The following is a 24662-nucleotide window of genomic DNA, read 5'->3' as shown; positions in this document are numbered from 1 at the left end:
TCATGCTTTTTATGTCTTCTCTAAGAAATCTCTAAGGGTGAGGCTGGGCACCGTGTGGCTCACGCCTGTAATCCCAGCACTTTGGGAGGCCAAGGTGGGTGGATCACGAGGTCAGGAGATCCAGACGATCCTGGCTAACACGGTGAAACCCCGTCTCTACTAAAAAACGAAAAATTAGATGGGTGTAGTGGTGGGCGCCTATAATCCCAACTACTCAGGAGGGTGAGGCAGGAGAATGCCATGAACCCGGGAGGCAGAGCTTGCAGTGAGCCAAGATTGCGCCACTGCACTCCAGCCTGGGCAACAGAGTGAGACTCTGTCTCAAAAAAAAAAAAAAAAAAAAAGGGGAAAGAAAAAGAAATGTCTAAGGGTCACGGGGTCACGAAGATTTTCTCCCAAGTTTTCCGCTAAAGTTTTCCAGGTCTTGCATTTAGGCATCTGGTCCATTTCAAGTTCACTTTTGTTGTGGTATGAGTGGGGTCCAGGCTCAGGTTCTGTGTGTCTCTCTCTAATTGTCCCAGCACTGCTTGTTGAAAAGACTGTCCTTTCCCTATTGAAATCCTGTGACACCTTTGTCAAAGATCAATTTATCATGTGTGTGTGTGTCTGTTTCCAGACTCTCTATTCTGTTCCGTTGATCTTTTTGTCATTCTTTCACCAATACCACATTGTCTTTCTAACTAGAGCTTTATGGAAAATCTTGAAATCAGATAGTCTGAGTCTTTGATGTTGTTTTACAAAATTATTTTGGTTACTCTAGGTCCTTTAGGTTTCTATTTAAATTTTAAAACTTGCTTGTCAATTTCGGGGGGGAAAATGCCTTCTGGGATGTGACTGAAATTACATTGAGTCCATAGATCAATTTGAGGAGAATTGAGGCCTTAATAATATTAAATCTTCTGCTTCATGGACATGGCAAATGTCTCCAGTATCAGTATCTTTTTTTTTTTTTTTTTTTTTTTTTTTTTTGAGTCAGAGTCTTGCTCTATCACCTGGGCTGGAGTGCAGCGGAACAATCTCAGCTTACTGCAACCTCCGCCTCCTGGGTTCAAGTGATTCTCATGCCTCAGTCTACGAAGTAGCTGTGAACACAGGCACACACCACCACGCCCGGCTAATTTTTTTTGTATTTTTAGTGGAGATGGGGTTTTGCCATGTGGGCCAGGCTTCCTTTCTGTATTGATAGTGTCTTATCCTTTGAATAAGTTTTTTTTTTTTTTTTTTTTTTTTTTCTGAGACGGAGTCTCGCTCTGTCGCCCAGGCTGGAGTGCAGTGGCGCGATCTCGGCTCACTGCAAGCTCCACCTCCCGGGTTCACGCCATTCTCCTGCCTCAGCCTCCCGAGTAGCTGGGACTACAGGCGCCCACCACCACACCCGGCTAATTTTTTGTATTTTTAGTAGAGACGGGGTTTCACCGTGTTAGCCAGGATGGTCTCGATCTCCTGACCTCGTGATCCGCCCGCCTCGGCCTCCCAAAGTGCTGGGATTACAAGCATGAGCCACCACGCCCAGCCTGAATAAGTTTTTATTCAAATATTCAAAAAGTACTTTCTTCTTGGACTAGAATAATACCTTCCATATTTTTCTCACATCTATCCCCAGTCTTTCAATTCTCCTTCCCAAGCAACCTGTTACTGTTTCATAAAGGCCTTTCCAGATAGATTTTGTGCATACATATGCATTATTCTCGGGTGTTTATCTCTCCACTTAAAAATCACCCACGGCAGCTTAGTGTGTCCCACTCTGCACCTTGGTTTTTCGTGTGCTGTGTCTTAGAGTTATTCCATATCAGAACACACAGAAATCGCCGTTGTTCTTTTCAGTTCTCTTCACACTGTTCTAAATGATGCCTGCGCCATAATTTAATCATCCTCATTGATCCATAATGAGGCCCTTTCCTGTTTTTGGCTTTTTCTGATCTCATCAGTGTATCAATAAATATCCACACACATTAAAAATAGATACTGGATCGCCGGGTGCAGTGGCTTACGCCTGTAATCCCAGCACTTTGGGAAGCTGAGGCAAGTGGATCACTTGAGGTCAGGAGTTCAAGACCAGCCTGGCCAACAGGGTGAAACCCTGTCTCTACTAAAAATACAAAAAAAAAAAAAAAGTTAGGCAGGCATGGTGGCACACGCCTGTGGTCCCAGCTACTCGGGCAGCTGAGGCATGAGAATCGCTGGAACCCAGGAGGTTGCAGTCAGTCAAGATCACGCCACTGTACTCCAGCCTGGGTGGCAGAGCGAGACTCTGTCTCAAAAAAAAAAAAAAGATACTGGATGGCCAGGTGCAGTGGCTCACACCTGTAATTCCAACACTTTGGGAGGCCGAGGCAGGTGGATCACTTGAGGTCAGGAGTTCGAGACCAGCCTGGCCAACATGGCGAAACCCCATCTCTACAAAAATTAGCCGGGCATGGTGGCACACACCTGTAATCCCAGCTACTTGGGTGGCTTGAGGCTGCAGTGAGCTGAGATCGTGCCATTGCACTCTAGCCTGGGTAACAGAGTGAGAGACTGTCTCAAAAAAAAAAAACAAAAAAGAGAAAAGGAGTGAAAGGAATGTTTAAAGTACAGCAGAACATCTCAGAATAACAGGAAAACATGCCTCACACACACAAAATTTAAATCCTCATGCTGAGGCGTGAGAATGACTTGAACCCAGGAGTCAGAGGTTGCAGTGAGCCAAGATCATGCTGCTGCACTCCAACAAATACAAGATTTGAATCTGATTATTTTATTTGAATCAGTATTTTCGATCTGATTATCTGATATCTGTGTTTTAGAGCTTGATGTTAATTACAGGTATCTCATCGCAGCATGCTGAGGGGAAAGACAATAGAATTTGAAGTGGGCGCACTGGTGTTCCCTCAGCCCCGCCGTTTCCTGCGGACCTTGGGCTAGTGATTGAAATGCTCTGAGTCTCAGTGGCCACATCTGTAAAGCTGGACTATTTCCTTCCTAGGATTATTGTCATGGTTAAGGAAGATGGGCAGATGAGAACCCCCAGACCAACGTCTGACCCATGTGTCACGTTCCTTCTCCCCGTAATCACAGTACAAAAGAGTTGTCAACTTGGACTTCCGATAGGTAATAGTTCTCTTGATCTATTTGAAAATAATAGTCAAGATTTGACTATTGGGCGCAAAAATACAGTGAGGGAGAAGGAATGAGGCCCAGTGTTCGATAGCACGTCACAGTGACTACAGTTCACGGTAAGTTAGTGTACATTTCTGAATAGCTAGAGGAGAAGATTTGGAATGTTCTCAACACAAAAGGAAGTATCATGTGTGAGGTGATAGATGGCCAGTTCCCCAGATTTGATCGTGACATGCTGTATGCTTGTGTCAAAATATCGCATGTGCCTCTCAAATACGTGCCAATCTATCCATAAAAAATTTTAACACAAAATTTTTTAAAGATTTGGCTGCTATTAAAAGAGTTGGTTTCCTGCTAGTTGCAGTGGCTCACGCCTGTAATCCCAGCACTTTGGGAGGCCGAGGCAGGCACATTGCTTAAGCTCAGGAGTTGGAGACCAGCCTGGGCAACACGGTGAAACCCCATCTCTACAAAAAGAGTTTAAAAATTAGCCAGGCATGGTGGCGCACACCTGTAATCCCAGCCACTCAGGAGGCTGAGGCATGAGACTCGTTTGAACCCGGGAGGTGGAGGTTGCAGTGAACCATGATCGCACCACTGTACTCCAGCCTGGGTTACAGAGTGAGAATCTGTCTCAAAAAAAAAAAAAATTAATTAAATAATTAAATAAGAGTTGGCTTCCTAATTTATTTCTCTGTGCATTGAGTTCGCCTTAGTGAGCTCCCTCGTGCGGGGCGCAGCTCTGCGCATTGGCTCTCTGATGTCTCACACGTAACTGGCTTTCCCCGCTGCATTTCCGCAGAGAGTGCCAGCATCAAGCCAAATCCATCGACAGCGAGATTGAGGCCTATAAGAAATCCATCGTGAAGGAGGAAGAAAAGAACGAGAAGCTGGCGAGCATCCTGAACCGGACAGAGACGGAAGCCGCACTGCTGCAGAAGCTCACCACCCAGTGCCTGACCAAGCAGGTGGCCCTGCAGAGCCAGTTCAACACCTACAGGCTCACCCTGCAGGACACAGAGGATGCCCTCAGCCAGGAACAGCTGGTGAGGCCGGGCCCGCCCCACAGGTCACACCTGGCACACGGTGGTGCCTCTTCAGGCATGTCCATCCTGTGGCTCCTCCTCTCCAGGAACAAATGATACTCACGGAGGAGTTACAGGCCATCCGCCAAGTCATCCAGGGCGAGCTGGAGCTCAGGCGGAAGATGGAGACTGCCATCCGGGAGAAGCTGCAGGAGCACATGACCTCCAACAAGACCACCAAATACTTCAACCAGCTCATCCTGAGGCTGCAGAAGAAGAAGACCAACATGGTAGGCCCCTGCCCCAGGGAGGGGCTGTGCAAAGCCCCCTGCAGCCTGGGCATATGAGGGCAAAGGCGTCCTGGGGGCAGAGAGGGCAGAGTCAGTGTGAGCAGAGGGCCCTCCTGTGCTCACTCCCCTCCATGGTGTTCCGGTTGTAAGGGTGATACATTTTTACTGTAGAAAACCTAGAAACAGGCCAGGCGTGGTGGCTCATGCCTGTAATCCCAGCACTTTGGGAGGCCAACGGAGGCAGATCACTTGAGGTAGAGTTCAAGACCAGCCTGACCAACATGGCGAAACACCATCTCTACCAAAAATACAAAAATTAGCCAGGTGTGGTGGTGGGCGCCTGTAGTCCCAGCTACTTGGGAGGCTGAGGCAGGAGAATGGCGTGAACCCGGGAGGCGGAGGTTGCAGTGAGCCAAGATTGTGCCACTGCACTCCAGCCTGGGCGACAGAGCAAGATTCCGTCTCAAAAAAAAAAAAAAAAAAAAAAAAAAAAAAAAAAAACTTTGAAATAGGCAGCATTAGGAGATATACCTAATGCTAAATGACGAGTTAATGGGTGCAGGAAATCAATGTGGCACATGGATACATATGTAACAAACCTGCACATTGTGCACATGTACCCTAAAACCTAAAGTATAATAATAAAAAATAAAAATAAAAAAATAAAAGAAATAAAAAAATTAAAAAATTAAAAAAAAAAAAAAAAAAGAAATAGGCAGGGTGCGGCGGCTCATGCCTGTAATCCCAGCACTTTGGGAGGCCGAAGCAGGCGGATCACCTGAGGTCAGGAGTTCCAGACCGGCCTGGCCAACATGGCGAAACCCTGTCTCTGCTAAAAATACAAAAAATTAGCCGGGTGTGGTGGTGTGCGCTTATAATCCCAGCTACTCAGGAGGCTGAGGCAGGAGAATCGCTTGAACCTGGGAGGCAGAGATTGCAGTGAGCTGAGATTACGCCATTGTACTTCAGCCTAGGTGACAGAGCGAGACTCCATCTCAAAAAAAAAAAAAAGAAAAGAAAAAAAGAAAACCTAGAAATACAGAAAGGCATAAAGAAGAAAATGAGACAGCTCTAGGCCCACCATCCAAAGGCAACTTTTTTTTTTAAATTTGGTAAATTTCCTATTGGAAATGTTTAATACAGAAACACATTTGCACCCACCCACAAACACACACATAGTCATTCTCACACATGCAAACACATTCGTACACACGAACACACATGGAATTGCACATGCCCCCATGCACACACGAGCAAACACAAACTCACACAAACACACACACACACGCACATACACTCAAACTCCTACACGCACACAAACATACAAACTCCTACACACACACATACACTCAAACTCCTACAAACACACATACACTCAAACTTATAGACACACACACTCAAACTGCTACACACACAAGCATACACTCAAACTCCTACACACACTCAAACTCCTACACACACACTCAAACTCCTGCATACATACACACACTCAAAGTCCTACAAACACACACACATACACTCAAACTCCTACCAACACACACACTCAAACTCCTACAAACACACACACTCAAACCCCTACAAACACACACACACACAAGCACACACCTTACGTAACACTGGATTCAGGCCCATTTTCTTTTTCTTATTTATTTATGTATTTCCTTTTTTGACACAGAGTCTCACTCTGTCGCCCAGGCTGGAGTGCTGTGGCACAATCACAGCTCACTGCAGTCTTGAATCTCCCAGGTTCAAGTGGCCCTGCCACCTTTGCCTCCCAAAGCCCTGGGATTCTGGGCCTGAGCCATTGTGTCCAGCCCCCAGGTCCGTCTGCATCCACTTGTGATTAATATCACTGAACTATGACACAGAGAGAATGGGAGCCAATGAATCTTGGCTACTTGTATAGTTTTTCATTTTGCTGTATTGACCATATTCAACATAACATTTCCTCATGCCACCAAATATTCTTCAAAAACCTAAATTTTCATTTCTGTATAACATCTTATCCTACAAATGTACATATTTTGTTTACTAAGTCTCTTGTTAGGCACTTCAGGCGGTTTCTAGTTTTTATTTTATCTTATTTTATTTTGTTGTTATTTATTGATTTTTTTGAGATGGAGTTTCGCTCTTGTCGCCCGGGCTGGAGTGCAGTGGTGCCATCTTGGCTCACGGCAACCTCCGCCTCCTGGAATCAAGCTATTCTCCTGCTCAGCCTCCCAAGTAGCTGGGATTACAGGTGTGCACCACCATGCCCGGCTAATTTTTGTATTTTTAGTGGAGAGGGGGGGTTTCACCATGTTGGCAAGGCTGTCCTCGAACTCCTGACCTTGTGATCCACCCGCCTCGGCCTCTGAAAGTGCTGGGATTACGGGCGTGAGCCACCGCATGGCCAGCCGCCAGCCAAAGGCGGATTTCCCTGGGGGGGCCTGGAGTGTGACTTCGACGTCCATGGCAGGGCACCCCCGATTGTGAGCTCACGTTCGCATCCCTTGGGATCTTGCTTTATCCTTTATCACCTGTGGTGGAGGTGGAGGGGACTTGTGTCCTTAGAAAAAAACAATTCCTTACTTGAATTGTTTTTTCTTTGCCTCTTCCCGAGGGGTAACCGCCTCCCCGCCACCCTGCCTCAAGCAGGCCCCTTTGGAGGACCCCCAGAGACTACCACAGGCTCCACCATTTCCAGGGCACATCCTGGCAGTGGGGCCTGCCCAGCAGTCCCCATTTTAGTCTCAGAGGAGGGTGACGGATTCCCGATGCCAAGCTCAGCTGGGTTTGCCCTCCTGAGGGGTGGGAGAGGAGCTGGCCCGGCAGAGCTGAAGGGCGTGGTGGGTGTGAAGGAGGCCATCCAGCCGTGCTGCTACACAGCCAAGTCCAGTTCCCAATCCCCAGGCCCTAGGCCCCCAGGCCCCCAGGCCCCAGCCCGGCCCCTGTCTGGGCAGCCCAATAGGTCATACATGTTCTGCTGCCAGTTTCCAGAAGAGGGCAGCAAAGAGTCTTGGACCAACAAATTCGTCTATTACAATAATTTTCCAACCGACGCCAGTCCAGCTGTTGAAAAGAGTACCCCCACCCGATTTTTGAACTGCTAAAAGCCCCATGGGCTGATAGAAGGTGGGGTGGGGAGGCATATCTGGGAGGAGGAGCCAAGTGTGGATGGGCGGGACCACCCATGTGGAGCTGGGGTCAACCATGGGGTCTAGGCAGTTAATCCAGGGATGGTGTAGATGCCTGGGGGGAGCCAGGGTGGGCTCCACAGGGACCACAAACAGCCAGGAGTGGAGCGGCGGGCAGGGGGGGCAGGCCTGGCTGTGACAGGGGGAGGGACTGAAGGGGACTTGGAGCCACAGCCCCTGCAGGGCAGTTGGGGAGGGGGGAGGCAAAGAGTCCTTGTGGGCCCCAGATCTCAGGGTGACCTTGGCAAAGGAGAAGGCTGCGAGCTGACATTGCCACACAACCCCAGGCGCTGGAAGCTTCCACTCCAGGTGGGCAGGGTCTGGGTTGCACCACCTGGGGACGTTGGGTCTCCTGGGAAGTCGCCCATGGTGGCCGGTGAGAGACATGGAGCCCACAGGCGTGGCGGGAGGAGAATTCTCAGATGGCCCTGAGGAGGCTGGGGTAGGCGGGAGCCACAGTCGTGAGAGAGCCGAGGCCTTGTGTGGCAGGAGCTGACGGGCAGGGGTGGTCAGGGCAGACACGGGGCCTCAGGCCACCTGTCAGAGCCACGCCCTGGGGAAGAGGACCCTGTCCCGGTGGTGACAGCATCTCCCTGTTCCCAGAGCAGCTCTGGCCACACCATTGCAGCTGTGAGTGCCACTGCCTCACTCCTGATTCTCACAAACATCCTCTCGATAAACCCCCCGTTGCCAGAAGGGATCCAAAGCCTGTCTAATGCCTCCAAAGAGCCCACAGAGGAGGCCAGCACTGGCTGCTCAGACCTGCCGGACAGCAGGAGGGGTCAGAACCCATGGAGGAACCAGTGTCTAACGATTGCTTCTTGCTTCATAAACTATGCTACAAATGTGACAGAGTATAGCACAGCCATTACAACTTACAGAGCCTAGGAACATAAGACCTGAGTTATCAGATTAAAAAGCAGGTTAACACCCAGTGTGTAGGGTGTGATCCTATTTTTATTTCAGAGAGTTATATAGAAAAGACTGGAAGGAAAAATGGATTCAGATGGGAATGGTAGCTAACTTGTGTCAGAATTGAATGGGTTCTCCTCTGTCCTGGCCTGTATTTTCACATTTCCTCACAATGTGTGTGCTACGATTTAAGAAGTGTGGTACTCTGTTCTCACACTGCTGTAAGGAAATACCTAAGACTGGATAACTGATAAAGGAAAGAGGTTTAGTTGACTGACAGTTCCGCATGGCTGGGGAGGCCTCAGGAAACTTATAATCATGGCAGACGGCGAAGCAGTCACCTCCTTCACAAGGCGGCAGGAGAGAGAGAGTGTGTGAAGCAGGAACTGTCAAACACACAAAACCATCAGATCTCGTGAGAACTCACTATCACAAGAACAGCATGGGGGTAACAGCCCCCATGATCCAGTCACCTCCCACAGGGTCCCTCCCTTGACACGTGGGATTATGAGGACACAATTCAAGATGAGATGTGAGTGGGGACACAGCCAAACCACATCAATAAGAAAAGCTAATACCATGATCTCTCTTTTCTGTAAAAAGCCAATATCTGGGTTCCAACAAGTAGGTCCCTTGCTGGGTCCTCGAGACGGCGGGAAATCCAGCCTCCTGCTCTCATGACTGTGCGTCTGGAATTTCTCCAGAGGAACATCCCGACTGTCAGGGAACGGTGGATCAGCAAACTCGTCCTGGGCCTCTGGTGGGGGCAATATTGGACGGTGGATCAGCAAACTCGTCCTGGGCCTCTGGTGGGGGCAATATTCACAGGTATTTCTTTTCATCTATTCAGATGACACATCTTTCCAAAATCGACGGCGACATTGCCCAGACCACCCTGGACATCACACACACCAGCAGCAGGCTGGACGCACACCGGAAGACACTGGTGGAGCTGGACCGGGACGTAAAGAAAGTCAACGAGCTCATCAGCAAAAGCCAGGGCGAGATCTCCCGGCGCACGATCCTGATCGAGAGGAAGCAAGGGCTCATCAACTTCCTCAACAAGCAGCTAGAGCGGATGGTCTCCGAGCTGGGGGTGAGGTCCCAGGCAGGGAGACGCGGTCCCCGGCTGACTGTGGTACCTGGCGGGGCAGAGCCCCCTCAGATCCCCCACGGTCAGACATGAACTCCTGGAAGGCACAGAACTGCCTCTTTCCCTACCCGCTTTACAGACAAAATGGCACGTGTGCCAAGCTCTTTAAGTCATCTTTTTCTGCACAGGGCCAGAGAGTGTTCAGGCTTTGTGGCCAGTTGGTCTCTCTGGCAGTGACACGGCTCTGCCTCCATAGTGAGAAGGAGCGTAGGTAAAACGTAAAGGAATGGGCACGGCTGTGTCCAATCAGATGTTATTCAAGGCCACTGAAGTCTGAATTCCAAATAATTTTCACCCAGCACGACATATTCTGCTGCTCTAAGAAAAGTGGCCTAATGCGTTTGAGGCCTGATGCCATATACGTCATCCAGATCCCTGTACTCTCAAAGCCCCTTTGGGTTCCAGAGGCCCCACCCACCCTGCCGGTGCATCCACCATGGGGAAGCTAGAGGGGACTCCCGAGCCCCTTAGCCATATTTCCTCCAGCGGGGTCTGTGGCTTGCGGCCCTGCTGAGAGCTAACTTTAGCCCCCCAGCCTTCGTCTAGTTTCGTGACCTCAGGAGTCCAGGCCCTCTGCGGCCCACTCACAAAGACCTTTGAGCCCAAGAAGGCTAATTTTGCTTTTTTTTTTGAGACGGAGTCTTGCTCTATTGCCCAGGCTGGAGTGCAGTGGTGCCATCTCGCTCACTGCACGTCTGCCTCCTGAGTTCAAGCGATTCTCCTGCCTCAGCCTTCCAAGTAGCTGGGACCACAAGTGTGCACCAGCACACCCGGCTAATTTTTGTATTTTGGGTAGAGACGGGGTTTCACCCTGTTGGCCAGGCTGGTCTTGAACTTCTGACCTCGGGTGATCCCCCCGCCTCAGCCTCCCAAAGTGCTGGAATTACAGGCATGAGTTAATGCGCCCAGCCCTAATTTTGCTTTTTGATGAATATCCCGTCTAGGGGGAAGAAGTGGGGCCCCTGGAGCTTGAAATCAAAAGGCTGAGCAAGCTGATCGACGAGCACAATGCCAAGGTGGTCCAGGCCCAGGTGACCTGGCTGCGCCTGCAGCAGGAGATGGTCAAGGTGACACAGGAGCAGGAGGAACAGCTGGCCTCCCTGGACGCGTCCAAGAAGGAGCTCCACATCATGGAGCAGAGGAAACTACGAGTAGAAAGTAAGAGCCGCCGTGCCTGGCCCTGCAGCGATGCTCAGACAAGCTCTGGGACGCGGGCATCTCCCAGGGGAGGGGCACTCAGTGGGGCACATCGCTGGATTTGCACGCAGCCTTAAAAGCAAATAAAAAACGTGCATGCTCCCCGTATTTTGTAAATGTGAACCGCTGCCTGCCCAGCTGCCCAGTTCGCAGTCACAGCGGGAGGGTTGAGAAATGTCACGAAATGGCTCCAAGCTCACAGACTTCAGAGCTCTCCTCGAGAGAGGAGCATGGAAGGTTATCACCCCCGCCAAGCCAGGGCACTCAGGTGGAAACACTGGCACGGGAAGAGCCAGGGTCCTGCCAGGCGGGCTCCTGGCGCTGTCCCCACATCACCTCCAGCTGGGCTTAGAAAACTATTCCACCGGGGCTCTCCAACCCTTCTGAGGCCCAAGGGGCTGCCAAAGCGCCAGAGTGCCTGGAATGAGGAAGGCGGGCATCCTTTCTGGACCACTCTCCACCCACATGGCCACCTGCCGAGACATCCCGGGTCCTGCCTGGTCTTGGGTCAGGGATCCATGCTGGTCAGGCCTGCAGCAAGACCCCCATGGGAAATGCTGCCCAGACACGTCGCGTGCCCTTCTCAGAGGTCCTGCTGCCTCTCGCCTTGCCCTTCTTGGGTTGCCCAAACCCGTCTGTTGGCGAGTAGCAAGTCCCAAAAGACCCCAGGGAGCTGTCAGCTGAGTATCGGTGTCGCAAGGCAAGAGCTGCTGAAATAGCATGCTGTGAGATGGGGAGGATCACCCATGGAGAGGGCAGAGACAGGGGCTCACATGCCCATGTCCTGGGGTAGTCAGGGCACACCATGGGGACAGCAGGAGGAGCCGGAGAAGCCCTGTGAGGAGTGGCCAGCAGATGAACCAGCTGTGACCTCTCATGCCCTCCACCCATCTTAACATCAAGAAGAGCTGTTGTTTTCTGCCCTACCCCTGAGCTTGGCTGGGGCGGGGCAGGGGTCTAAGGGCCCCCTTCTCCTGGAGACTCACAGTGTCTGAGCGACAACCAGGTCCCCATGCTCCACAGATTTGCAGGTGTCCTGGGGGAGGGAGCCTGGCCCTCCCACACGCCCCGCCCATACCTGCTGGCTGTCCCCACAGGCGGGTCCTCTCAGTCCCGTTGGAGGACCAGGCTTTGGGAGCTTAGCAGCCAAGAAGAGACCCCCTCTCCTCTCCTCTGTCCTGGCAGGGACGAGATTCAGGCAGGAGCGCCTGGAAGGACAAGAGGGAGGGGATGAAGGGAGCTACAGGGAGAGACAAACCCTGGCTCACCTCTCGGACACTGCTGCCAGCAGGCGAGGACCCGCACCCTCCCGGGGTCTCTCCCTGAGTCTCTGTTCTCTGCCGTAGGCAAGATTGAGCAGGAGAAGAAGGAGCAGAAGGAGATCGAACACCACATGAAGGACCTGGACAACGACCTGAAGAAGCTCAACGTGTTGATGAATAAAAAACGGTGCAGCTCAGAGGAGCTGGAGCAGAACAACCGGGTGACGGAGAATGAGTTCGTGCGCTCGCTGAAGGTCCGGCCGTGTCTGCGCGGTCCTGGGGCTCGGGACGATGGAGGACGGGGGCACAGTCCTTGCCGTGGGTGTTCTGCACCAGGACGTAACTTCCACACCCGTTCAAGATGCTTGTGGGGGGATTAGAAATCCAGCCTGCAGCCCTGCCCTCAGTGCCGGGATGGAGGGCACCAGCCCCGGGCATCCACAATCCCATGGCCCTCCCCACAGCTGCTCCCCCCGCCACCCCATGCAGGCCTCTGAGAGGGAGACCATCACGATGCAGGACAAGCTGAACCAGCTCAGCGAGGAGAAGGCGACCCTCCGGAATCAACTGGTGGAAGCAGAGTGAGTCCCAGTCTCCAGCCGCACATGGGTCATGAAGGTCACTGCACCTGCAGGCCTCTGTCCGTTGAAGATCATGTAGGAGGCCGGGTGTGGCAGCTCGTACCCATATCCCAGTGCTTTTGTCCTTTTTTTTGGTTGTTGTTTTGTTTTGTTTTGTTTGTTTGTTTGTTTGTAGACAGTCTTGCTCTATCCCACAGGCTGAAGTGCAGTGGTGCTATCTCAGCTCACTGCAACCTCTGCCTCCTGGCTTCAAGTGATTCTCATGCCTCAACCTCCTGAGTAGCTGGGATTACAGGTGCTCGCCATCATGGCTAATTTTTGTATTTTTAGTAGAGATGGGGTTTCACCATGTTGGCCAGGCTGGTCTTGAACTCCTGACCTCAGGTGATCTGCCCACCTCAGCCTCCCAAAGTGTAGGGATTACATGCGTGAGCCACCGTGCCCAGCAATCCCAGTGCTTTGGGATGCCAAGGCAGGAGGCCCCTTTGAGGCCAGGAGTTCAAGACAAGAATGGGCAACACAGTGAGACCCCATATCTACAAAAATGTTTTAAATTGGCCAGGCATGGTGGTGCACGCCTGTAGTCCCAGCCACTCGGGAGGCTAAGGTGGGAGGATCGCTTGAGCCCAGGAGGTCAAGGCTGCAGTGAGCTAGGATTGCACCACTGCACACCAGCCTGGGCAACAGAGCGAGACCCTGTCCCTAAAAGAAGAAAAAGACCACCTGGGCATGGGTCTGGAACCCACCCTAGTGGATCCCAGATTCCCCACAGAGCTCTGTCTACCACCCTTGGTGGCAGCTCTTGAGCCAAACGAGTTACTGCTGGAAACTGAAGGGCTTTCTTTGCGATAAAGTTTTTAAATATCCATTATTTTATGGTGTCTGATTATTAAAGTAACACACACCCAGCTCTAAACATTTTAAACTATACAATGCATGCAAAGTAGCCAGGGAAAATTACATATCATTCCAACGCCCTTCACTTCCCAGAAAACCAATGTGTGGCTATATTCTTTTCTTGTTTTGCTCTGTTTTTTACACAAATGGGATTGTTTCAGAAGTTCCCCTTTGAAGCACTTTAGTATTTTCATGGCCATCTTTCCGTGTCACACACATGGGCCCACATCTCCCTGTGGAAGGGGTGCAGAGCAGGAGTGGTGTGGAGGCACCATCCTTTTTTCAGCATGCTCCGGAAGGGATGAATAGCACAGGGATCGCCTGTTCCTTGCGGTTGGATAGAATCTAGGCAAAAAACCATCTGGGACCAATGCTTTGGGGGGCTTGTATCTTTGGTGACATTTAAATAGCTTTTAGACTATTGGTGTATTCAGGCTTTTTACTTCTCCTTAAGTCAGCTTCTATCAATTATACCGACTTTCTTAGCTCCTACAGTTATATATCCCTGTTCTCTCTCTCTCTCTCTCTCTTCCCCACCCCCATCTCCCTCCCTCCCCCTGTATGCCAGAGGTTGGCAAACGTTTGCATAAGGAGGCCCAATCGTGAACATTTCAGGCTTTGAGAGCTTTACGCTTTCTGTCGCAGCTGCTTGGCTCTGCCATTGCAGCTTGAGAGCCTTGTAAAGCTTTAGAGTGTGAGCTCACAGAAGCATCAGAAGAAAACTCCTGATTTCTTACACTGCCTCTCCTACCTCTAAAGACACCAGATTATGCTTTGGGAGAAAAAAATCCAACTAGCAAAAGAGATGCGTTCCTCAGTGGATTCTGAGATCGGCCAGACGGAGATCCGGGCCATGAAGGGCGAGATCCACAGGATGAAGGTGAGGGGAGGAGAGTGGCGTGGCAGGGCCTGCTGGGTGCCAGCCCTTGGGCTCTGGAGACCTGGCCACACCAAGGCCTCGGCTCCCCCGGGGGCTCCTGTGGGAACCACACTGGCCACATTGGCTGGTGGCAATGGGTGAGATTTCCGGGGAGCGACCCGCTCCAGCAGAGTGACCTGCACTCCAGCCGAGCACTGGCAAAGCCCACGTCCCCCCTTGACCCAGCTCTCACAGCACTCTTGCTCTTAATGTGCAGAAATATTGTGGAACAACACAGGACCCACACAAGCGCGTGCATGTCATTTCACAAAACGCTGTTTTATTCCTACTCCATGAATCACAGCACTCGTATTTTTAAATGCCGGTTGTAACCCTCAAACTTCGTGACCCTCTAACGTATCCCACCGTGAGACAGAGTCTCACACCACAGAAGGGCCCAGAGAGCATCCCCATCCCATCCCTCACAGCCACGTTTTCTCTCCATGGTCACAATTAGATTTCATTGCCTTTAAAAGGCTGGTAATTAAATTGCAAGTGGTCTTCAACCTAAAGGTTCAGGGCCTTAAGAATAACAGTAACAGCAGTTCATAAAATAAATGGGCCTCACTTTCACAATGCCATGCTAAATAAAAAATTCCTCTGCTGGGTTATTTTTCAGATCAAGTGCATATGCTAATGAGATGTTGTGTTTAAAAATACCAAATTTAATTGACTTTTCACATTACAGAAGCCACGTGTGTTTGCTGGAGCAAGACAAGCTCTCCTCCACAGAGTGGGGGGCAAAGAGAAGGGCCGGGCTCTTCCTCCCTGTCCCTTCTTCCTTGGCTCCCCCTCCTCAGCCAGGGCGACTATGTCAGCTGCTGCAGGGATAAGGCCTCTCACCTTCTCAGATCTCACACAAATGCACAGGCAGGGCTTGCCTTGGCCCTACATGGATACTAACCCATTCTTTAACAGTTACAATATATACTATGGATATTTCACAACTTACTGATACAGTCCCAGGTTGGTGAAAATTCAGGTTGTTTCCAATTTGTTGTTGGTGTTATTGTTTTGTCCTAGACACAACGTGTGTTAGGGTTCTCCAAAGAAATAGAACCAGTAGACTACACACACACACACACACACACACACACACACACACACACACAGAGAGAGAGAGAGAGAGAAGGGAGATTTATTATGAGAATTGGCTCTTATGATTATGGGGGCCAAGAAGGCCTAGGATCCGGCATCTAATCTGCAGACCCAGGAGAGCCCATGATTCCGTCAAGTCTAAGGCCTGAGAAGGAGGCAACGGTGTCATCCCAGCCCAGTGTTCCCCCACCACCGCCCCGCCCCACCACTTTCTTCTGCCTTTTTGTTCTACTCAGGCCCTCAACAGATTGGATGATGTCACCCACCCTGGCAAGAGGGATCTTTACTCCGTCCACTGGTTCAAATGCCAATCACTTCCGGGGACACCCTCACAGATCCACCCAAAACAGAAATCATGTTTTCCCAGCTATCCGGCATCCCTTAGCCCAATCAGGTTAACCTAAAATCAGCCATCGCACAGCATTATAATCACATCCTTCCTTACTGGTTCTTTCTTTTTTCTTCTAGACTAGGTTCCCAAAGGTGAGATTACTAGGTCAAAGGCCTAATACATTCTGACTGTAACAGCCTGACGATTACTTGTCTAAAAAGCACATGGCGGCAGTCATATCCATACCTTCTTCTCAGTTCTGGTGTTATTTATCTATCTTTTTTGTTTTTAATTGAGGTTTTTCAGTTGAGTGGAAGTTCACAGCTTAGGGCATTCAGCCCTATGAGGATTTTCTGGGTTGTTTTATTTTGTTTTGTCTGTTTGCTTTTTGTTTTGTTTTTGAGACAGACTCTCTGTCACTTAGGCTGGAGTGAAGTGGTGGGATCTCGGCTCACTGCAACCTCCGCCTCCCAGGTTCAAGCGATTCTCCTACCTCATCTTCCCAAGTAGCTGGGATTACAGGTGTGTGCCACCATGCCTGGCTAATTTTTTGTATTTTCAGTACAGATGGGGTTTTGCCATTTTGCCCAGGCTGGTCTCAAACTTCTAAGCTCAGGCAATCCGCCCGCCTCGGCCTCCCAAAGCACTGGGATTATAGGCGTGAGCCACTGTGCCCAGCCAGCCCTACAGGTTTTGATAGAGACGTATGATCATGTAGCCACTGCCACATCGTGATGTATTTCCTCGTCTTCAAATTCCCTCATGCCCTCTGTAGTCAGCTCACCGCACACCCCAGCCGCCGTGATGGCCACCAATCTCTCTCCATGCCTGTCGTTTTGGCTTTTCCAGAATGTCACATAAATGGATCAAATAGGGTGAGACATATTGAACCTTACTTTCCTTGCTTAGCCTCATGCATTTGAGATTCTTCTGTGTGGTGAAGCCCAATTACCCAGTCTGTTCTCTTTTTTTAGAGACAGGGTTTCACTCTGTCACCCAGTCTGGAGTGCAGGGATGCAATCATGGTTCACTGCAGCCTTGACCTTGTGGGCTCAAAGGATCCTCCTGCCTGGGCCTCCCAAAGTGCTAGGATTACAGGCGTGCACCACGGTACCCACCCCTCAGTCTGTTCTTTCATAGATCGTTTCAGTAGCTTATCTAAGGAGACTTTGCCTAGCTGAAGATCACAAAGAGCTTCTCTTCTGTTTTCTTCCAGAAGCTTCCTGCTTTTAGGTTTTACATTTAGGTCCATAATGTATTTTGAGTTAATTTTTGTGTATGGTGCAAGTTGTGGATTGGGGTTAATTTTTTTTTGCATTTGGATGTCCACTTGAGTCAGCCCTGCTTGCTTACTGAAAAGACTGCCCAGGCCAGGCACGGTGGCTCACGCTTGTAATCCCAGCACTTTGGGAGGCCGAGGCGGGTGGATCACGAGGTCAGGAGATCGAGACCATGGTGAAACCCCGTCTCTACTAAAAATACAAAAAAATTAGCCGGGCGTGGTGGTGGGCGCCTATAGTCCCAGCTACTCGGAGAGGCTGAGGCAAGACAATGGCGTGAACCCAGCAGGCGGAGCTTGCAGTGAGCTGAGACTGCGCCACTGCACCCCAGCCTCCTGGGTGACAGAGCAAGACTCCGTGTCAAAAAATAAAAAAAGACAAGACTGCCCTTCCTCCACTGAACTACCTTCCAGTCCTTGTTGAAATCGGCTGACACGTTTGTGTGGGTTCGTTTCTGGGCTGCTTTGTTCTACTGATTTCTGTTTCTGTCCCTTCACCAATGCCCTACTGTCTTGATTTCTGTAACTCTATACTTACGAAATTCCTCCGACTTCCTTTTTTTTTTTTAAGACAGAGTCTCGCTCTGTTGTCCAGACTGGAGTGCAGTGGCGCTCACATCTCAGCTTGCTGCAACTTCAGCCTCCTGGGTTCAAGCAATTCTCCTGCCTCAGCCTCCCGAGTATCTGGGACTACAGGCATGTGCCACCACACCCAGCTAATTTTTTGTATTTTTAGTAGAGATGGGGTTTCACCATGTTGGCCAGGCTGGCCTCGAACTCCTGATCTCAGATGACCCACCTGCCTTGGCCTCCCAAAGTGCTGGGATTACAGGTGTGAGCCACTGTGCCCGGCCAGCTGATTTTCATATTAGGCTATTTTCTTATTTCTTTTTTTTTTTTTTGAAACAGAGTCTCACTCTGTTGCCCAGGCTAGAGTGCAATGGCACCATCTCAGCTCACTGCAACCTCTGCCTCCAGGGTTCAAGTGATTCTCCTGCCTCAGCCTCCTGAGTAGCTGAGATGACAGGCATGCACCACTATGCCCGGCTAATTTTTGTATTTTTGGTAGAGACGGGGGTTTCACCATGTTGGCCAGGCTGGTCTCGAACTCCTGACCTCAGGTGATCCACCGGTCTCGGCCTCCCAAAGTGCTGGGATTACAGGCGTGAGCCACTGCACCCGGACTATTTTCTTATTTCTTAACATTTTTTAGGAGTTCCTTATATATTGGGTTATTAACCCCTGTCTTTAATACCTATTAAAATAGCGTCTCTGACCTATCATTGTCTTTGCCCTCTGTTTAGGGGGTCTTTTGTCACACAGACTTTTTAGTATTTCTTCATGGCTCCAAGTCACTTAATGGTACATTTTAAACCTGAGTAAGCTTGGTCTCCCTTCACCCTGCTTATCTTCGGGATTCTTGCCTGTTTTTTCTTTTAAATCAACTTTAGGCCTAACTTTCATAAGATAAAATGTGCTTATTTTAAACGGGGAGTTTGGGCTGGGTGTGGTGGCTTCATGCCTGTAATCCTAGCACTTTGGGAGGCCGAGGCGGGTGGATCACTTGAGGTCAGTTCAAAACCAATCTAGCCACCATGGTGAAACCCTGTCTCTACTGAGAATACAAAAAAAAAAAGCTGGGCATGGTGGCAGGTGCCTGTAATCCTAGCTACTTGGGAGGCTGAGTCAGGAGAATTGCTTGAACCTGGGAGGTGGAAGTTGCGGTTAGACAAGATTGCGCCACCGTACTCCAGCCTGGGCAACGAAGGAGACTCCCTCTCAAAAAAATTTTTTAATAAAAAGGCTGGGTGCAGTGGCTTATGCCTGTAATCCCAGCTTTGGGAGGCCAAGGTGGGCGGATCACCAGGTCAAGAGATCGAGACCATCCTGGCCAACATGATGAAACCCCATCTCTACTAAAAATACAAAAATTAGCCAGGCGTGGTGTCAGGCACCTGTAATCCCAGCTACTCAGGAGGCTGAGGCAGAAGAATCACTTGAACCCGGGAGGCGAAGGTTGAGTGAGCCGAGATGGCTCCACTGCACTCCAGCCTGGTGACAGAGCAGGACTCCGTCTCAAAAAATAAAAAAAAAGCACAGTTTGGTGGGTTCTAACACACGCACACATCTACGTAGCCACCGACAACATCAAGACATAGAATCTTTCTATGACTCCAGAAAGTTTCTGTGCGTCCCTGCAGCCAATCCTCAGGCTACAACCCAGTCCCCAGCCCCCGGTCCTCCACCCAAGCCAAGGTGCATTGTCACAACTAAGAAATTAACCTTCATGCAATACTGCTAACCAAACTACAAACTCTAATCAGATTTCACCAATTTTCTCAATGAGATTTTTTTCTGCTGCAGGATCTGACCCTGGCTTAGTTGCTTTTAGTTCTCACTCCTCCTTGGTGTCCTTAGGTCTTGGCCATTTCTCCACCTTGCACTGTCTGCCTGTGGATTCCGGGTTCCCACCCAGGGCTGCTGCCTCCATGTCCCTTGTTCCTCCTGGCGGCACAGGCCTCACTGTTTCCCCGCCGATCCCCATGCGTGTCACTGGAGGATGAGTGAGGCCAGCACCCCGGCCACTCTCTCTGCAGCTGCAGCTCAGGCCTGCCCCAGCCCCCGCCCCAGCCCCTCTGTCCTGTCTCCCAGGTCAGGCTCGGGCAGCTGCTGAAGCAGCAGGAGAAGATGATCTGCGCCATGGAGCTGGCGGTCGCCCGCAGAGAGACCATCACCACCCAGGCCGAGGGGCAGCGCAAGATGGACAGGAGGGCGCTCACCCGCACCGACTTCCACCACAAGCAGCTTGAGCTGCGCCGGAAAATCAGGGACATTCGTAAGGTAGGGAGCAGCGGAAAGGAAACAGGGCGCCTGCTGCTCTCTCTGGGACTCAAGGAACACTCCAGGAAGGCGTCTTGCTGGGTCCGGGGTGAGGATGCAGAGGCTGCAGTGGGGGCATGCTCAGCACTGCTAACCTGCTGGGTGCCGGGTCTAGGGTGAGGATGCAGAGAGGCCATCCCCAGTTCTGCTAACCTGCTGCCGGGTTCCGGGTCAGGGGTGAGGATCCAGAGGCTGTTAGAGGGGCGTGTGCTCAGCACTGCTAACCTGCTGCTGCCACGGGGCCTGTCTCTGGGAGATTGCAGAATGCCCGCACCAGACAGAGCTGCTGACACCCAGAGACGGCCGTGTTTCAGCCCCTCCCTGTATATCAGAGGTGGCATCGGGAAGGCACAGAGTTCTGGGGAAGAGGCCAGCTCATGCTGGGGAGCCCAAGTGGGCACCGGGGACCAGCTGATGGGAGCGTGGCGGGCGCCTCGAGAGCCTGCATCCCCATACACCAGGCCATGTCCACTGGGCCTGCACTGGGACGGCCCAGCTGGTGCTGTCCGGTGCTTACCACCTCAACTGTTGCCAGCTAGGGGCCCTGCACTCACACTTCCCAGGTTGGCCCCACGGCCCCGCTGATCCACTGTGTGACCTCGGAGCATGTGGGCCTTTCCAGACCTGCAGGGCCTCGTCTGCTGGGGGGTGGCGGGGGGCGAGTTAAATGTGACAGCAACCACAGCCGTGGGTGGGGAGGTGGCCTTGAGGACAGCTGACAGCATGACTTGGAGCCACGCCGGACCATTCCTGACTGGGACATACGGTCTGACCTCCCAGAGCCTTGGTTTACCGACCTGTGAAATGGGTGCCCACCTCTCAGAGTCACCCAGAGGGTTCCCTGGAGAGTGCTGAAGTCACCCCTGTAGGGAAAGGCTAGCCGAAAACCTCAGACATGCCTGGGCTGCTCATTTGGAAGTAACTGGAAGTTTCTGGACAGAGGCGGCAGAGTGGCCTCTTCTCAGTCCTTTTCCACTACATTGGCTACTCCTTATGTCCATCCCTCCCTCAGCTCCTAGCCCGGCCCCTGACCACTCCTTGCTGCCCTGGGCACCACCTCAGTCCCCTGCCAGGACCCCCATGCCCACCCCTCACCTCCTGTCTGCTCCAAGCAACACTCAAGTCCTCCAGCCCCAGGCCCTGCGCCCCACACGACACCATCACTGATGGGTCCTTGTCCTCACCCCTGCCAGCCCTACCCCAAAGACTTTCCGTGTCCCCAGCCAGCCCGGAGAGTCACTGCGTCTCCTCCATCACCCCCTGGGCCATGTCAGCTGCCAAACGCTGTCTGCCCGGCTTTCCTTTCTCTTATTGTGCTGCTTTCCCCGAAGGCGGAACGAACACTACACAGATGGCCCCAGCCTTGCTCCTCCCTCAGCAGAGGCCCCCACCCTCCTCTTTCCCAGGCTCCCCAGCCCGCCTCTCGGCCCTTACAGCCTCAGCCCTGCCCTTGGCACACGGCTGCTGAACTGTGCCAGTCTCCTGCCTGGGGACAGACCCACTGCACAGGGAGCCCCAGAACCGCTCAGGCCCCCATCTCTCTGCCACGCCTGCCTTAAAGGAGCAGTGTGCAGTGTGGGCTGGCTGGGCCTGGCACCTCCCAGGCCTTGCCTCTCCAGCCCTCCCATTCCTCTTTGGGAGCCTCCCTGGATGGAGTGTGTAGAAGGTGCCTGGCAGGTCCTCCCAGCCTGACTCTTCCCTGTCCGCCAAGTAGCCGGGCTGCAGGGGCCCAGCATGGTCCTGTGACTCTCCTAGGCCACCGACGAGTGCACCAAAACCGTCCTGGAACTGGAAGAAACACAAAGAAATGTGGGCAGCTCCCTCCTAGAGAAGCAGGAAAAGCTGTCGGTGATTCAGGCAGACTTCGACACACTCGAGGCCGACCTCACCCGGCTTGAGGCCCTCAAACGACAGGTAAACGTGTCCCAGGAGGTCCCTGGGGATGAAGGCCGTGGAACGTGCCACTCGCACAGGGGTCCTGCGTCCCCTAGGTTACGGCCTCTCCCGATCCCAGGCCGGTAATAGCACCACCGGCTGCTCATGTTTGTGGCTTTGTGATTTGTTCAATTGACAAATGTTGATGGAGTATCTGTTACGGGCTGGGCCCATGTTCAGCGTGCGAAGGTTACAAAATAGAACACAAAAGACCAACATCCCTGCACTCCTCGAGGTTACCTCCTGGGGCAGGAGGACAGATGATGAGCAAAATAATTTTAAAAGATACAGTGTGTTTTAGCTGGGCGTGGTGGTACACGCCTGTGGTCCCAGCTACTCAGGAGGCTGAGATGGGAGGATCACTTGAGCCTGGGAGGTCGAGACTGCAGTAAGCCAAGGTTGCACCACTGCACTCCAGCCTGGGTGACAGAGGGAGATCCTGTCTCAAAAAGAAAAGAAAGAAAAGAAAAGGAAATGGTGTGTTAGGTGGTGGTAAACGCTTTGGAGGAAAATAAACCAGAGAAAGAAGCGTCAGGGGCATTGGGGTGAACTGAGGGATTGATAGTTTGAGTTAGGGTGATGCGGGAAGGCCCTGCGGAGCAGACATTGGAGTCCAGACCTGAAGGAGGGGACGGTCCACAAAACCACCCCAGGTGGACAGGACAGCCCGGCAAGACAGGAGCCTGAGACTGCTCACGGGCTACCAGAGCCAGTGGGGCAGGCTGGGGAGGTTAGGGTATGTAAGACCCAGGCACAGAGGGCTGGCCCAGACTGTGTGCAGCCTTGGGGAGAGCACGATCATGACTTTGGACTTTTCTCTTGGGGCGGTGGACACACAGAGGAGGGCGTTGGGGCTGAGAGGTGACTTGGGCTTTAGTGGGCTCCCCTGGCTCTAACGTTGCATGTGGATGAAGCATGGATGCAGGTGGGCATCTGCAGCTATTTGCAGTGCTTCAGGGTGGCCCCTGTGGGGCTGGCGAGAAGCCATCAGGCTCTGCATATGCGTGATGCCAACATCGCCCAGTGGGATTCCTGCTGGGTTGGCTGTGGTGTGAGCAGAGACGGCGGTGGAGAATGGCTCCAAGGTTCTGGCCTGGCCAACTGAGATGATGAGGGGAACGTGCCTGGCACTGGGCCTGACATATGGCAGGTGTCAAGAAGGTTGCCTAAGCCGGGCGCGGTGGCTCACGCCTATAATCCCAGCACTTTGAGAGGCCGCAGCAGGTGGATCACTTGAGGTCAGGAGTTCGAGACCAGCCTGGCCAACATGGCAAAACCCCATCTTGACTAAAAATACAAATATTAGCCAGGCATGGTAGCGGGCGCCTGTAATCTCAGCTACCCAGGCGTGGTGGTGGGGTGGGTGCCTATAATTCCAGCTAGTTGGAAGGCTGAGGCAGGTGAATCACTTGAAGCCAGGAGCCAGAGTTTGCAGTGTGCCAAGATTGTGCCATTGCACTCCAGCCTAGGTGACAGAGCGAGACTGCCTCAAAAAAAATAAAATAAAAGAATGCCTGTGGGTCGCGGTGGCTCACACCTGTAATCTCAGCACTTTGGGAAGCCGAGGCAGGCGGATCACGAGGTCAGGAGATCAAGACCATCCTGGCTAACACGGTGAAACCCCGTCTCTACTAAAAAAAAATAGAAAAAATTAGCCGGGCCTGGTGGCGGGCTTCTGTAGTCCCAGCTACTCGGGAGGCTGAGACAGGAGAATGGCGTGAACCTGGGAGGCGGAGCTTGCAGTGAGCCGAGATCACGCAGCCGCACTCCAGCCTGGGCGACAGAGCAAGACTCTGTCTCAAAAAAAAAAAAGAATGCCTCCTAGACGGTGATGATGGATGACCCATAAAGCACCGACCCAGTGCCTCTCAGCCTCTTCCCTGAGATCCAGGGGTGCAACACCTTCACGTCGTCCCTTTTCAAGAGTAGGTCTCGCCTCCTCTTCGGTATTTCCTGGAGTCTGAGTTTGTGGGGGGCCAGCAGGTGTCTTTTTTCTGGTTTGCATAGCCCTATATGGAGTCTCTTTTCCTACCCAGAACCTTTCAGAGATCGTGGCCCTGCAGACGCGCCTTAAGCACCTGCAGGCTGTGAAGGAGGGGCGCTACGTGTTCCTGTTCCGATCCAAGCAGTCCCTAGTGCTGGAGCGCCAGCGCCTGGACAAGCGGCTGGCTCTCATCGCCACCATCCTGGACCGCGTGCGGGACGAGTACCCCCAGTTCCAGGAGGCCCTGCACAAGGTCAGCCAGATGATCGCCAACAAGCTCGAGTCACCGGGACCCTCCTAGGGAGCAGCCTGGACCCCACCCTGCAAGGCCTCCAGGAAGAGATCCAGGATTGTGTTTATCATGAGGGACTTGGAAACTTTTGTGTTCCTAAAAACCACATGTACCCTCAGAAGGGCATCGTTTAAGAGAAATAAGCCAGCCCCACCCTAGGGATCTTCTTAGCCACTCAGCAATTTAATAAACCAGGTAAAATCCTAGCGTTTTCCGTGGCATCCCATCGCAAAGACAGAGCCTGTGACTGCAGACCCACACTCCCACACTGGGCTTATTCATCCAGGTAACACTCTGGTTTGCAGCACTCCCAAATCTGCACGTGCCTCTCACAACACAGCGCTGGCACAGG

The 24662-nt window shown here is 52.0% G+C and overlaps 1 protein-coding gene across 1 annotated transcript in view; it reads left to right on the top strand.

Annotated features, from left to right (window-relative positions):
* CCDC40 (coiled-coil domain containing 40) overlaps positions 1–24516 on the top strand; it is a 65031-nt gene extending 40515 nt beyond the window's left edge. Inside the window, exons 11-20 of the mRNA XM_030827941.1 lie at positions 3902–4145; positions 4232–4414; positions 9353–9598; positions 10600–10813; positions 12199–12368; positions 12604–12695; positions 14352–14472; positions 19872–20060; positions 21855–22013; positions 24071–24516. Coding sequence (XP_030683801.1) covers positions 3902–4145; positions 4232–4414; positions 9353–9598; positions 10600–10813; positions 12199–12368; positions 12604–12695; positions 14352–14472; positions 19872–20060; positions 21855–22013; positions 24071–24319 — 1867 coding nt within the window. The 3' untranslated portion in view covers positions 24320–24516. The remainder of the gene's footprint in view (positions 1–3901; positions 4146–4231; positions 4415–9352; positions 9599–10599; positions 10814–12198; positions 12369–12603; positions 12696–14351; positions 14473–19871; positions 20061–21854; positions 22014–24070) is intronic.
* Positions 24517–24662: the final 146 nt, after the last annotated feature.

The sequence above is a fragment of the Nomascus leucogenys genome, chromosome 14 (genome assembly GCF_006542625.1).
Source record: "Nomascus leucogenys isolate Asia chromosome 14, Asia_NLE_v1, whole genome shotgun sequence".
NCBI classification, from domain to species: Eukaryota; Metazoa; Chordata; class Mammalia; order Primates; family Hylobatidae; genus Nomascus; species Nomascus leucogenys.
The sequence above is the reverse complement of the archived record's forward strand: the minus strand, read 5'-3'. Positions and strand labels throughout refer to the sequence as shown.